At 55.9% G+C, this 15,674-nt stretch overlaps 1 protein-coding gene across 12 annotated transcripts in view; it reads right to left on the bottom strand.

Moving 5' to 3' along the window:
* Positions 1 to 15,674, bottom strand: part of GRB10 (growth factor receptor bound protein 10) — a 221,394-nt gene that overhangs the window by 57,274 nt on the left and 148,446 nt on the right. For all 12 annotated transcript variants that reach the window (XM_061164808.1, XM_061164812.1, XM_061164814.1 and 9 more), the window contains one exon: positions 10,641 to 10,782. In XM_061164808.1, the coding sequence (XP_061020791.1) occupies positions 10,641 to 10,782 (142 nt within the window). The remainder of the gene's footprint in view (positions 1 to 10,640; positions 10,783 to 15,674) is intronic.

Genomic DNA, 15,674 nt, shown 5'->3' with positions numbered 1-15,674 from the left:
AAATCAAACCAAGCACCCCACCTATAACAGCAAGTGGACTGGTATCCAGGATAAACAGAAGACAGCGGCACACAGCTGGGAGTTCTGTAGACATCCTTCGGGTCCCCGAGACCTGGCCCGCTGGGCAGCAGGCCCCCACGGGGCCACCAGGGCCTCTGCCGCAGCAGGAGGGCATCTGTCCTGGTCTCTGTGACAGTCACCTGCCGTGATAACCTCAGGTTCCACGAGCTGCTTGTCTTTATTAGGGGAATTCCAAATTACTCCAGAGAAGATGGATACAGAGAATAAGAGATGAAGGGCCTTCTGGGGGTTGGGGTCACAGACCCAGCTGCTCCTAAAAGAACAGGAACAAGCAGCTCCTTTGTCTCTCAGGTGAGACAGAATAGCCTCGCCTGAGATCCAGAGAAAGCCATGCTCAGCAGAGCCCCAAGAACCTCCCAGCAGGGTGAGATGGATTTGGAGATTTCCACTGCTTCTGACCAAAACCACCCTAAAAATTAATCAGAAGTCATCGCAGCACGGTACCAGTGAAAACTGACACCAAACAGGCCGTGTTTACACTCTGCAGGTTTCTCTACCAAAATGGTTTTTCTTATGCACCCCCGACATTGTCTTTGCTTCTCACTCTGGCTTGGGACACCTGAATTAGTGTATGACTTGGAATGATTAGCACCGAGATGCTCCCTTTGATTCCTGAAGGGCCTGCATCCCTTCCTTCCCCAACACAGTTCAGTTTCATCATCACATGTCATAGGCTCATGACATTCTTGGTACATATGACAGTGTGCGTGGAATAAAGTGAAGGCTTTTTTTCCCTGCTTGGTACCCGGTTACTAATGACAAGTATTTGCTGAGCTCAGATCACGGGTCCTCTTTAAACTTGGTCCTGGCCTCTCCCCCAAGCCAGGCCGGCTGGGAGGCCCTGGCAGCAGGCTGCAGCCGCCGTGGATTGCCCTCCTCGCCAGCCGGCCACCGCCAGCCATGCCCTGGGCACCAGGGTGTACCCCCAAGGGAGACTTGGGCAGGACTGGAGAGGTGCCAGAGCAGGAGGTCGGAGCCCGTACCACACAGCCGCGGGCCAGGGGCACCTCTCTGCTGACCTCTGGCCAGGAACCGTGTCTGCGGGGGCCACGCGGGCACCAGTGATCATCCTGTGGCATCCAAACCAGGTCCCCCCAGAACCTGCTGAGACTGCGGACACAAAACTTCCCTTTCTTAGAAGAAGGAATAGCCTCCCCACAACAGCTTCTGCTTTGCATGGCTGCTCATGGGTTTCCAGGCAGAAAAGCCCTCAGCAGGAAGGGTGCTGTCTGCTGTCTGAAGTTCACACTCTGGCCCAACACCCCCCAGAAGAAAAAGAAAAACACTGGAGGCCACATGGCTGCCAGCTGCCCACCCAGCTGGAGCAGCAGCAAGTCAGGAAAAGGTGCTACAATGTTTACAGAGCCCGCTGCTCAAACCCGCAAAGACCTGCACAGAGAATCTGCCCAGACGGATTACAGGCCAGAAGGGGGCATATAAAGTCAGGCTTCGCGCGGCACAGATGTGGTGACAAGACCTTCCTCCTGTGGGTTCTGGACATCCTGGTACAGAATCCCAAGGAGAGCAGTCAGCGGCATCCCCCCGGGGCTGGCGCAGCCTTGGAGGAAAGCGGGTTTTACTTATGATCCTGCACATTTTCTGTACGTGAGGACCCTTCACAGTTTGAGGCTCTGACACTCACACGGCAGGAATTTCTTTCCCTTGGTTGCAATTTATATGAATTGGCATCGAGGCTGAGCATGTAGAGGACAGACCCGCTCAGCACATCCTGCTACGCTAATGGGACTGAGGCTACTCCGTTCCCTGGGAAAGGAAGGGAGAGGGACCAGTGTGTTCTCGCTGATGCTCTCCCAGGACAGGGCCGTGCCTCCCTTTGCCAGCAGCACCAGTCTCAGCACTCTGATTCGGAGGTCGCAGAGAACCAGCTGGGGGCGGCCACATCAGCCCTCGGGGTCGCTGGCTGGGGCAGGAGGGCCGGAGGGTGTGCGCGTTTATCTCCCCTGGTCCTGCACTGCCTGTGGCCTTTTGGAGGATGAATGTGATGGACTCCTGTGATGTTTTCTAGGATGTTGCTCCTCTTGGGGAAAAGTACCCTGCATAAATCTGTGCACAGAAGAGGCATATTTCGGTTTTTCACATTGTTTTTCTTTGTTCAGTATTTTATCTTGAGAACATTTCAGGCTAGCAGAAAATGTGTGAAACCTAGTACAATGACTTTTCTGCATATTTTCCGTCTGGGTTTATCTGCTTCCCAGGTGGCTCAATGGTAAAGAATTTGCCTGCCAGTGCAGAAGACGTGGGTCGATCCCTGGGTCAGGGAGATCCCCTGGAGGAGGAAATGGCAACCCACTCTGGCATTCCTGCCTGGGAAATCCCACAGACAGAGGAGCCTGGAGGGCTACAGTCCATGGGGTCTTAAAAGAGTCGGTTACAACCGAGCAACTGAACAGCAGCAGCAGCAGGCTCCCAATCGTCCTGTCGGCTTCATCATCTTCTCACCCTCTGTCCCTGCCTGCCTGTGACAGGGAGCTGCAGACAGCTGGCCCTGCAGCCTGGGACAACTTGATGTCTATTTCCTAAAAACGGCAACTCTAACCACAGTTCAAGGACTGAAATCAGGAAATCACATCAATACATAACCATCAGCTGGCTGCATACCTCAATCAAATTTCGCCAGTGTCCAAGCAGTGTCCTTTTTGGAGAAGGCAGCTTCTAAGAACACACGTGTGTGTGTGTGTGTGTGTGTGTGTGTGTGTGTGTGTGTGTCTGGCCGCGCCGGGCCTCGCCGCAGCCAGTGAGGTCTTCGGTCTCGTTGTGGCATGAAGACTCTTTCAGCTATGGTGTGTGAACGCTCAGTTGCAGCACATGGCATCCTGTTCTCTGACCAGGGATCAAAACTGGGCCCCTTGCATCGTGAGCACAAAGTCTTAGCTGCTGGACCACCGGGGACGTCTCATTTAGGATCCCCTCTGGGCCCACTGGCCCCCTTCAGCTGCCCGGTGTCTCCTTGGTCTCCATCAGCTGGACGTCTCCTCAGATTTGCTTGTACCCGAGCTCTTGTTTCCTGGGGCGTTCTGTGACCTCAACACTGTTGAGGAGCCTGATGTTTGCTGGAAGGTCCTGGGTCCTGGTTTGAGTCTGGCCGCACAGAAGTGGACTCTGTCCTTCTCAGGATGCCCCCCTGGCCACTCCTCATGATAGCACCTGGGAACCCTTGGTTGGGAAGGTGGCGCCTGCCAGCCTCTCCATGGCCCCGAGTTACCCCCTTGCTTTTGCCCTTCAAGTAGCTCTTGGGTCTCCACGACAGGACCCTTGCCTCCATCAAGCATCTGCTGTGCGGCCCTGCCTGCTGAGTAGAGAATGGAATTTAGGCGCTAACACCCAAGGACAGGGTTGGACATGTTTTTAAAGGAGTGAAGCAGAGCTGCAAGTTATAGAGACAAGAAAGCTACAGAAAGGCGAGAAGTCATATGCGCAAATCCACCCAGTCCCCCGACCGCAGCTCCTGCTGTGTCCTCGTCCTACCTGGCTGTTCCCACATCTGCCATCCTGGGCATAAAAATGCAACATGCAGACTCTTTCGAGGGGAAGGGGATGGGGGCCAGGATGGAGTGGGGCTGGGGTTAGCAGATGCAAACTGGTACTGGGTTGGTCAAAACGGTCATTTGGGGTTTTCTGTAAAAAAATCTGAACAAACCTTCTGGCCAACCCAATGTAGATAACATGGGTGAACAACAAGGTCTGCTAACCCAAGGTCCTGCTGTCTGGTCCAGGAACTATACCCCACTGCCTGTGATGCACCATCATGGGAAAGAAGATGCAGAAGAATGTACGTACACGTGCATAACTGAACCACTCTGCTGCTCAGCGGATGGTAACACAACATCGTGACCAGTTATACTTCAGTTAAAGAAAAAATCTGCCTCGCATCTCTTGGGACACTCGGTACAGTTCGCTCTGCAGGGATGGATCCCTGCCAGACCTCCAGGCCCCCCAACCCCACCCTGTGTCCCTCCTGACTGCCTTCCTTCCCTCTTTCTGGAACATTCTCTGCCTCCAACCCAGCTACCGTTTCCTTGTCCTCCAGTCCCGGCTGCTTTGCTGGCTGCTGCCTTTCCTGCATGTTCACCCGCTGGTGACTCTGGGCCCTGAGCAGTGGCCAGCACTTGTCTCTCACAGCAGTTCCTGGGCTCCTGAGGGCAGGGCTGTGGCGGTGGCCAGGTGTGAGGAAGCCTCCCAAATCACCCTGGGGAGTCGGTCCCTGAGACAGAAGTGGCAGTGCAGGCTGGATGTCCCGGGTGGACCTGTCCCAGATGAGGGCAGGCAGCAGTCAGCTTCCAGGGGTGCCATTTGGGGACGCATTCTCAAGGCCCTACTGGTCACTGTCACCAGGGCACTCCCTCCTGGTCATCTTTCCAGACTGGAGACCACATGGGGGAGGTTTGAGCGGGGCTGGGCTGCGGACCTGCAGGAGATGGGCAGTCTGAGCCTGGGCCCCCGAGTCAGGATGTGACCACTGGACTCTGCTCTCCACGCCTGCATCCATGCCGTGGTCCCCCACAGCACCACACATGGAACGTTCCTTACACCCAATGGACCAGAATCTCCTCCTCCACCTCAGCTCCGTGGGCGCTGCAAGGCCACATACCGCTACAGGCCTAGAAAGAGCCTTGGAACAGCCAGAGCCTCGCTAGGGCAGCCGTGGAGTCTGAAGACCCAAGAGACAGGGCAGAGAACAAGGTGTGTTCAACCAGAAGGACAGAGCAGGCGGGACCAGCTGGCTCCTTCTGTGTCCCCACCACAGTCCTGGCCCTACAGTCCCTGCGGCCAGCAGCTGCCCACCTGGGCAGGGAGATCACCCAGGCCTCCAAAGACATCATGCGCTCGCAGACAGAACACAAAGAGTCAGGGCGGAGAAATCAGGAAACTTCCTGACCGGAACAGAGGCCCTCGCAAACACGCAGCAATATGCGGCTGGAGCCACAGAACACCACAGACTTGGGCTAGAAACCTGGCTTCTGGGGAAGAATCAAAACGTGACAAAGGCTACATCACATCACTCAGGGAAGCATCACCCACAGCACAGCCAACTAACTGGAAACCACGCAAATATCCAGCCCTTGCCCAGGGTCTGAGTGCAGTCCCCAAACACCCTCCTTAACAACTTTCAGCTATTAAAAGCGCTTTCTGCAGGGGTCTCGGAAGAGACACACAAAACACTTGCGGAACAGTAAATGTAAAGTGAAAGTGGCAGTGTAGCTGCTCAGTCGTGTGTGACTCTGTGTGACCCCATGGGCTGTAGCCCACCAGGATCCTCTGTCTGCGGAATTCTCTAGGCAAGAATACTGGAGTGGATTGCCATTCCATCCTCCAAGGGATCTTCCTGACTCAGGGATCAGACCTGGGTGGGTCTCCTGCATCACAGGCAGATTCTTTATCATCTGAGCCACAAGGGAAATCTAAACAAATATAAACATATATACAATTAGATCTGCTTTGTCTAGAACCAAATAAAATACAGGGGCCGGAGTGGAGATGATGCCGTCAGCCACCGTCACTGACCATGGTCTGCACGGAGCCAGTGGTCCTAACACCGAGGTCCGGTCGGGACAGCACTGCCGCCGTCTGGAGGGGATGATGTCCCCAGCACAGGGCAGCTGTCTACACCTGCCCTTCCCGGAGTGGAGATGCTGCTGTCTGCCACCGTCACTGACCATGGTCTGCACGGAGCCAGTGGTCCTGACACCGAGGTCCGGTCGGGACAGCACCGCCGCCGTCTGGAGGGGATGATGTCCCCAGCACAGGGCAGCTGTCTCCACCTGCCCTTCCCGTGGAGCTGTCGCACAGGACGCTGCCATCTGGACCTGTGCAGCATTTCCTGATACAAATGAACCCTGAGGATCCAGCGTTCTAGAATCAGGGCACTGAGACACTGCTGCTTTGATTCCCAAGCAACTCCGTGTGGGATTACAATGAGGAAGCTGTTCTGGGGCAAGGGAAAATAAACCACATTCATCATTAGTGTTCGGTTCTAAAATAAAATCTACCAGCGGAGGCTATCCACTTAGACTCTTTCCCAACGAGCTCACATCTGTCTTCTTTCTTCCTAGAAGTGCAGAGACTTGGCTGCGCAGCAGTCACAGGAGGGGTGTGGGCGGATGTTTACTGAACTCTCTCTGGAGACACTCAAAACGCCTTCACTTGGTTTCCTCCAGTGATTCTCGTAATTTTATAAAAAACATTTTTTTATTACTCACATTGCTTTTCCTTCATGCTTGTTAAGAGAAGGAAACGAGAGCCCAAGAGAGGGATGAAACAGCTGAGGCGGGAAGAGAAGGGCAGACTCCAGGCAGGCACCAGGCTGCACAGGAAGGGGGGCCCGCCAGGCCAAGGCGTGGGCAGAGCGGCCAGGAGAGACGCAGAGACAAGAAAGGCCACAGGCAGCCAGGGGACATGAGCATGGAAGGCTCTGCTGAGAGTCCTGCATGATCACGGAAAGGCACGGACCCGGTCCTGCCCCAGCAGGTGGAAGAGACTTCGCCAAAGCATGGAACCCCTTCAACCAAGACCGAAAAGCCTGATGGATACTTTTCAACCTGTGACTTCATAAAACACTCTAAACTGCAAACAAGACACATTTAAAGACCACAGAATGGAACCAAAGTTCCCTCTGTGAATGTCCATGGGCTTTTACGAAAGCACAGGTGTTCACGCTCCGTGCACGTGGCAGTTTCTGCATGGGATGAACTGTGAGGGTGTTTAATCACATGCATTTATGACAGCCATCAGAGAGGGTAATCAGGCCAAAAGTTCATCTTCTGATTCTTTACCTTTTTTCCCTAAAGAAACTGCAAGTCACAGCAACAGCAAGAATTAGCAGATTCGTTTGCCAAGGGAACTCACTTCTCAATCCAGCAAAACAGGCCACCCTTCCGGAGCCTATGTGCAGACCTTGGCAGCTGTTTGCTCTGCTCCAGCCTGGCCCCTCATTATGCAGCAGGAGCTGATGACAAACGCCCACAGTGGGCAAGGCACACACTGAGATGTTCGGTAAAAGTATGGGCCTTTCCCCCGAAAGACACAGATAATTTAAGTGTCCACTGTTCCAATACTTCTGACAGCTACAGATACCAAGAGATGTTCAGTGCTGTCATAAACGATCTCAAGTTGAAAGAATTAATATTTAAAAAGGTATTTGTAGTCCAGAGAAATCTACAACTAGTGGTTGAGATTTCACGGGAGGCTCCTTCGGCCCTCGAAGGAGGCCCGACCGTCAGGGTCTCCTTCAAGCCCAGAGGTTGCAGTGCCAGGCCCTGCAAGGGGCAGAGGGGACCCCAGGAGTGAGAGACTCATCCAAATAAGCCAAGTTCACATCCTGCCACCGTGTCTGGCCATGCTACTGCAGCTGGTGGGCTGGGGTTACACGCTATGGAGACAGCCTGCCCCTTGCCGTGTGGAGAGGTGCTGTGACAATTAAGCGTGCAGCAACCCCCCTGAAACAGATGCTGAAAAGCCTGGCCTTCCCGGTGGGACTGCAGGGCCTGCATGGGACCACCTGTCAACATCACTTGGTTGACTGGCCCGCCTCTGCTTATCTGTCTCAGACGGGAGGGAAGTGATTCTCGCGCTTTCCAGCGATCCCACTACAGACACACCAGTGACCCTCAGAGGATCTAATTCAGCCTCTGCCACTCCACGGGTCCCCTCCATGGTCCACACTCATCTTGACTCGGCACACTTGCAGTTGCGCATTTTCAGGAAGTGCTTCTTTGAAATGGCACCCGCCATCCTAACAGACAAGGGCTGGGTCTGTCTCTGGGGCCGACGGGAAGAGCTGCACCCACACAGCCCAGAGGGCCAGGGCTGCTGGGACTCCATGGCTGCCCAGTCCCCACAAGGGCAAACACAGGCCTGCACGTGGGGCTGGCAGGCCGTCCTGTGGGCCCCGGACCCCTTCCCCACTCCTCTCCCCCACTCTGGTCCCGCCACCTGGGGCCGGTACCATGTTCCAGGTCCTCTGGCCACAAATGACTTGGGCTGGAAGGTTCTCATTTCAAGTGGCTGCTCAAATGTATCACTCCTTCCACCCCCTCTGTCTAGTGACCAGAAAGAGGCGTCCAATGCCCCTGCACCCTGCTCCTTCCAGACGGCTTCCTCTTTCCCTCTTGACTCCTTCTTCCAGTGAATGGAGTGGCGTCAGGTGAGTCTCCTGAATCCAGTGCGCTGCGTCCAGTTTCAAACCACTTCAGAGCTCCAGCTGGCTGCTGATCCTCATTTCCCCTGACTCGGCAGGAAGAGAGGGGACAGCAGGTTTCTCTTGCCCTCAGCTAGGTGACAAGGGAGGGCCCCCACTCCCGTCACAGCCTGACACTGAGCTGAGGCAGATGGCTTGAGACTGTGAGGCATCAACACCAGTGGTTCCAACAAAACACATGCTTCAGGAGATCAAAAGTCAGGACTCACTGTGGCCAAGAGACCCCTTTGAGCCAGCTGGCCAGCAAGGAAGGACACCAAGTCTCTACAAGTAGGGCTAAGTGTGGTGCATCCTTCCTGCTTGCTGGGCCCAAAGTGGGGTGCTATCTCGGGAACAGAAACGGAGGCACTGATGCCAAGTGCTCGTGGGGGAAGTAGCTCCGATCCCAAGAAAAACAGCAGGCAAAGCCCCTGGGTGTCCTGGTTCTGCTTACAGAGTTGGACAGCCCACGGGGTGGAGGCCTGTTTCCTTGCCAGCCACTGGGAGAGCCAGGGAATACTTTCACGGTCTTATTTTAGGATGGGTAATGTTGTAAACAGCCTCCATGCCCAGTCCACAGACAGCCTGTCTAGACCCTGATGTGAAGCAGAAGGTCACCTGGGAGACAGATGTCCCCGACAGATTGTGGGCATGTGACGAGGGCTGCAGCCCAGCCAGCACGGCCGCGGAGGGGGCGCTGACCTCAGGTGCGGGGGGGCTCACGAGGCGCGAGGCCAGCAGGCAGCAGAGCTCGGCCGAGCCCCCGGAGAAACGCCTCCCTCCCGAGTGCAGAGCCCATGTGGCCTGGGGACAGGTTTGCAGAGGAAGAGGACGTGTGGTGCATGATGCCTGAGGACAAGGCAGAGGAGAGCGGCTCCAGCGGGAAAGGCAAAGAAGGTTCTGAATATGCTTGCTGCAAAGCAGGAACAGCGAGGGCCCAGGGGCACCCAGCGTAGCGGCTAACATCAGAGGCGCCAGATCCTGGGGTCAAGTCCTGCCCAGCTCCACCACGTACGCTGGGGGCCCTCCCCCCAGCCCCCCACCCACCCTGGGCCATCTCAGCTCCGCCATCCACAGAGGGCCCCCCAGCCCCCCCATGCACATTGGGGCCCTCCACCTGCCCCACCCCACTGCCCCCAGCCCCCCACCCACCCTGGGCCATCTCAGCTCCACCACCCACTCTGGGGTCCCCCCACCCCCACCCCTCACAGCTTGGCCTCAGTTTCCCAGATGCAGTACACACTTGCCATTTCCACCTAATTCTTAGGTTTGTTCTGAGGAGTAAAAGTATTCATTGTAGATAAATATATAAACCACTGAGAATAGCACTTGGTACAGAGACCTTCCTCGGTGAACGTTAGGTGTTGCCGTCACCTTTGCTGTGATCGTTATCACTGTTGTTGTTGTTATTATTATTATACCCCACAGTAGATTATCACAGGGCTTCCCGGGTGGCTCAGTGGTAAAGAAGCCGCCTGCCAATGCAGGGGGCACGAGAGATTTAGGTTCGATCCCTGGGTCAGGAAGAACCCCTAGAGGAGGAAGTGGAGACCTGCTCCAGTACTCTTGACTGGCAAATCCCATGGGCAGAGATGCCTGGTGGGCTGCAGTCCATGGACTCACACCGAGGTGGACATGACCGAGCACACACACTGCATACCCCACGGGAGAGCGTCGCTGGTCTCCCTCCCAAGCCTGCCAGCCACACTGGCCCAGGCCCTGCCAACCGAGAGGGGCAGGGCTGCCCGGCCCAGCCCTCTGACAGGTGGTGACCGGTGATCTGACCCTGACTTAATGAGGCTCAGCCTGCGTCCGCCCTTGGGGTGATGTCTATAAAATAGGCACCTCCCACTCTCACTTTGCGGCAGAAACTGCTGGTCTAAAAGGTGGCTATCACCTTCTGGGTCAAGTAGAAATCCCCCCGCCCTGAGCAGATCCTACTCAAAGTCAGGAATGTTACAGACTCTTCAACTACCCTCTGGCCCAGGTACCTGGAAGAGCCCAGGTTTAACGCCTCATTTATCCAGATGAAGACGACAGTGGTGATGTTTTTTTCAGAGAATGAAGTTCATCTTTCCACACCAAATGATTAGTATTCTTTTTAACATTTTTATGGGACTCTTTGTGTAACATATAAACATCTAAAATGTCCTAAATGTTGTTCCTAAAAACCTCTCAGACCTAAGCAGCATCTTGGCTGACAGATTAAAAAGGCTCGCCAGGCGACAAGTGTGGGAGCACCAGGAGAAGAACGGGGAGTGAAGATCCCACAGTGTCCCTCCCTTCCTCCCTAAGCCACGGGCCAGCTTGTGCGTCCTCTCTCCACCCATGAGCAGCCTGGCACTCCATCCAAGGCTGGGCTCACCTGCTTTGCGGCAGCCGGGCCAGGAGGTAAGGAGCCGGGTGTGAGCGCAGGGGGGCTCCCGGGGCCGCAGAGCTCGGGGAAAGGGTTGGGGATGGCTGGCAGCGACGAGGTCCTCAAGTGGGGGTCTTCCTCCTGCAGGCGCCTGCGGGGAGAGATGACGCCCATCAGAAGCTGCCGCGCTTGGGACCCTGCAGCCCACATCAGGGGGTCTGCCCAGAAACCCACGGCGGGGGGACTCAGACGGGTGTCTGGGACACCTGAACCCACACCACACCCCGCACAGCTCGCCACCATCCACAGGTGGGCGTCACGGCAGGCGGATGACGAGACGTGGCATCCGTATGCAGTGGGGTGTCACACAGCCGCCAGGGAAGGGGCTTCTGACACAGGCGGCCCGTGGGGACACCCTGCTGAGTAAGCCCGGTGCAAAAGACTGACCCTGCAGGCCAGCACTGCAATGAACCACCTGAAACGAGCACACTCAGAAGGGGAGTGGAGGGTGGCGGCTGGGGACAGGGGGACGGGGAGTCAGTCTCTAATGGGGACAGGGTTTCAGATTTGCAAGATGAAAAAGTTCAGCAGATAGATGGACTAGATGAAAACCCTTCCTATGATCATGGGGCCACGTGCCAGGGAGCTTAGCTAACTGTTAACAGACCCCACCCCTCTGTAGCAGCCGCACGGTGGTGGCAGGGCATCCATAGAGCAAGAGTGCGGGAGAGGCGAGTGGCCAAGGTCACCTTCAGGACCTCCCAGCCCCCAGTTTCCGAACCAGTGACTCACCGGCGAACGTCTGACTTTGTTTTGAATAACTGCACAAGAGGCTGGCTTTCTGACATCCTAGTTGTTCACAAAGCTTCTCTCTTGAGGAGGTTGTTGAAGCACTTTTAAAAGTTTTGCTTTTCAGGGTGGTGAAATGACTCCATACAATACTCTAAAACTGGACCCATTTCATCACACATTTGTCCACAGAGCATAGACTCCACATCGCCACGAGCTGGCGCTGGTGGAAGCAGGGGCTCTGGGTGATGGACGGAGCTGATGGTTACCGGTGCAGCAAAGGAACTGCACGGTGTGGATGCACGCTGGGGAGCTGGGTGTGTGCTGGGAGGGAAGACGGGGAATATACGGGAAGTCTCTGCATGTGCCTCTCAACCCTTGCTAGGAATCCAAAACTACTCTTACAAACAAAATCTTTATTAGGAAAATGATGCTAATTGAAAGAGGTCAAACACAGAAGGCCACGTATTTTACAATTCTATTTGTAAAAAATATCCAGGACAGATCAGTCCACAGCATGGAAGGCAGATGGTGGTTGCCAAGGGCTGTGGTGGCGGGGGAGGGAGGCATGAGCCCGGCTCAGTGGGCTGGAGGGTCTTGGAGGGAGATTCTCAGGAATTAGACTGGGGTGGGGGTGCTGCAGTCTTGGGGGTGCCCTACCTGCCACCGAACATGTGCTAGGTGGTGATTCAGTCTATGCAATGTGCATTTTACCTTAATAAACTATTTTATTTTAAGTCCCATGTTTCCTTTATAGTAGTTCACAAGCATCACTCAAAGCAAAAAACCAAGTGGCATTATTCCTAACTGAGAAGAATTCCACTCACGAGGCCTGTGGCCCCGGGATCCATCCCTCTGTGATTAGCTGTATCAGTGGAGCTGGGATGCAGGGGGCGAGGTCGGGGGACGGGAGGAAGGGTGGGAACACGCCCCCGGCCCTGCCCCTCACTGCAGTCCCTCCTCCTCCTCCAGCCATCACCCCTGCACTGGCTCCGGCTTCTGCTCAGCACCCGTCTCCTCCGAGCCCTCTCAGCAGTGTGACAGTCCCATCACCCCCACCTCACCACCATGCCCCCGACCTCTCCCCTCCCCAGGCAGAGATGGAGCTGAGATGTCCCTGACGCTGTGTCCCCCACCCCTCCAAATCCAGGAGCTGGCGGGCTTCTCCTCAGGCCCTCACCTGGCTCTGCGTCCAGGGTCCCCACTCACCAGGCGCAGGCCTCAGCTTCCTCACCTGGGAATGAGAAGCCACCGCGCCGCCCCCTTGGTGTGGCTGCAGTGACCGTTCCATGAGCTGCTTCTACACAGGAGGGGCTCAGCCCACACGGGAGGTGCTTGTGAACCCAGGGAGTCCTCACAGACCCGTTCACACAACGAGTCTCTGGGCATCCTATACTGGTCAACTTATCCTTAACAAGGCACCTGATGGTTAGAAACAACAGGACCGCTATCACCGAGAAAAGGCTGGCCTGGAGCCAGCATCCACTCTCCAGCAACGGGCATGCATCCGTCCCGTGGGACCCAGAACCTGCAGCCCCCGGGCAGAGGGCCAGGCACGGCCGGGGTCCCAGGCGAGGGTCCCGGCCAGCTAGCTGGCAGGAGAGCAGGCCTTCCTGTACCGCCGCCGCCCTCAGCCCGGGCCGGCCTCGGGCACCGTCACCACGGTTGCTGTTCCATCCTGCTGGGCCTCCCCGAGGCCGCCACACGTGGGCTGCCGACACCCTCCAGACCCAGAGAAGCTCAGAGGAGAAAAGAATGTCTCCCCCAGACTGAGCTCACCAGCTCAGAACACGAGGGTGCTGGTGGAGGGGGCAGAGCGGTCCATCCGCTGCAAGGACGGATGTGACAAAGGGCAGGAAGCCGAGAGGGGAGAAGGCGACCCCAGGCTGCCCAGGCTGCTGCGGACAGCTGCAGACAGCTCTGTATTTACTCTGTTCCCCTCCTCGAGACAGACCTGGCCGCCCTGGGCCAAAGAGTCACCTGGCTGCAAAAGACTTAGGAAGCTGGGCTGGAAAGAAGGCTCACAGAAGTTTCCGGGAGCAGAGGGAAAGCTCCTTCCCCAAAAGGAAAGGAAAGGAGACCCAGAAGGGGCTCCAGCCAACAGGTGCCTAAGACATAGCACAGTGCACACCTTCCCCTAGAGGCCCCGAGAGGCAGCAGGTGTCAGCTCCTCACCTGCTCCCACCTGAAAACCCACCAGAGCCGGCAGGGGCCTGGGTGGGGTCACAGAGAGCATCTTTGCTGGCTTTCACAGAGGTCTCCGCCCGGAAGGTCTTCCATCACCCCCACCTCACAGCCGCTGGCCCCGACGTTCCCCCTCCCAGGCAGAAACAGCTGAAGTGCCCCGACACTCTGCCCCCACCCCCTCCAAATCCGGAGCTGGTACCCAGGAGCTTCCACTGGCTCCACCACCCCTGGTCAGGATACCACCACTCCGGGCTGGTCCTGAAATGGCTTCCGAATCCCCCCCATGAACCGAGGCTGCTGCAGTGACCTGCCAAAACCCAAGTCCAGCTGCGCTCGCCTTTCCCACCTCTGCCCTGGGAGCAGCTCCTGCAGGCTCCGGATCTCACCCCACCTGTTGGGATCTCTTTTCGAATCCACCTCTGAGGTCTGACGGATGCTCAAAGCTGCGTGTATTCAATGTGTACAACTAGATAAGTTTAGAGAGAAGAACGGTCCCCGTGGTCTGGCCACCACCTCCGGACGTTCACGCCCACCCTCTTCATGTGATAATCATCGTCTTGTGTGCATGTGTGTAACACGGACACGTCACGCAAGACCCGAACCCCTCGCTGCTATCTCAGGTGGCTCTGCATAGCACGTCTGCGGGCCCCGTCCACCGGGTCAGACTGCCCCTCTGGCCTCCCACCAGCACCTCCCGTCTCCACCCCAGCCTCCGGCAGCCCTCTCCACTACCTGCGTCCTTGTTCCGGACGCTTTCACTTCTCATGGAAGTGGAATCACGTGGTAACTGCCCTTCTTTGTGGGTCCTATTTACTGGGCACCCTGTCCCTGGTGTCAGTGATGGAGGAGTAGATAGAAAAAACATGGAGTACACACGTGATGGAATATCACTCAGTCACAAAAAAGGAGGGGCCGGCCACTTTAGACACCAGGGATCATCTCTCTTGCTCAGGAAGTCTCTACCTCCATCCCCCAGTTCCTACTTCCCCTTCAACACCCAGTTCAGAAGTCTGCCTCTGTTAGGGAAATTAAATGAATAGTCTTGTTTAGGCTTCAGAGGCAAAGCAGAACAGGCCTCTGGCCTTGCTTCTCACCTGCCTGGACACTGCCCTGGCTGTGAGTGACCGTGAGTGCCTGCCTGCTGTGAGTGCAAGACTTGCAGCACCTTAGATAAGATGGGGGAGGAATCTTGAGATTGCTGAGCCCCTGGGTGGGGCCTGGCCAGCCAAGCCCCAGGCTTAGCAGCATTCCAAGTTTTACAAGACAAAACAAACAGCACTGACATGAAAGCAGAGCTGCAATTTGCTCCCAGATTGACTATGATATCAGTTTGAGTCCGTCCTAGGGTTATAACTGGGACCCCAAACTTCAGTCTTTGAAGTCTCACCCAGGGAGCAGACGTGCTGCCTGGGGCCCTTTCCCAATTGTGACTCCAGAGGTGCTATGGCATGGGACCTCCCGGCACTGTTTGAGTCCGGATGTTGGTCGGAACCTGATTGGGTGATCTATCCTCTGCTCTCTCTTCTCTTTCAGTGTTAGTGTATTGAAAGTAAGCTAGATAATTCTTTAATAAATACATAAGTATTACTTATATATATATAACAAGTGGCTTATTTTGTTAACAAATCCTTTGAGCCTGAGATGAAAGTGAAACCTTTCAGCAAAACAGCCTCCTCCAAGGAGCCCTCCTCCACTCCCCAGAGTCCTCTCCATGAAGGCTGAGCCTCTCCACGTCAGCCCCTGGGAAATGTGACCAGGCTCGAGGCTGCAGGCTTCTGTCCCCAGGCCCTGTGCTGGGCAGTGAGGTCTGAGAGCCCTCCAGGGGCTGCTTGGCTGTTCATTCATTTTGGGCTTTCCTGGTGACTCAGTCGGTTAAGAATCTGCCTGCAATGCAGACCTGCGTTTGATTCCTGGATGGGGAAGATACCCTGTAGAAGGAGATGGCAACCTGTTCCAGTATTCTTACCTGGAGAATCCCATGGACAGAGTAGCCTGACGGGTTATAGTCCATGGGGTGGCAAAGAGTGGGGTACGACTGAGCAAGTACACGGTGATGTTCTTGGATGG

Source organism: Dama dama, chromosome 18, assembly GCF_033118175.1.
Source record: "Dama dama isolate Ldn47 chromosome 18, ASM3311817v1, whole genome shotgun sequence".
Classification (NCBI taxonomy): domain Eukaryota; kingdom Metazoa; phylum Chordata; class Mammalia; order Artiodactyla; family Cervidae; genus Dama; species Dama dama.
The sequence above is the reverse complement of the archived record's forward strand: the minus strand, read 5'-3'. Positions and strand labels throughout refer to the sequence as shown.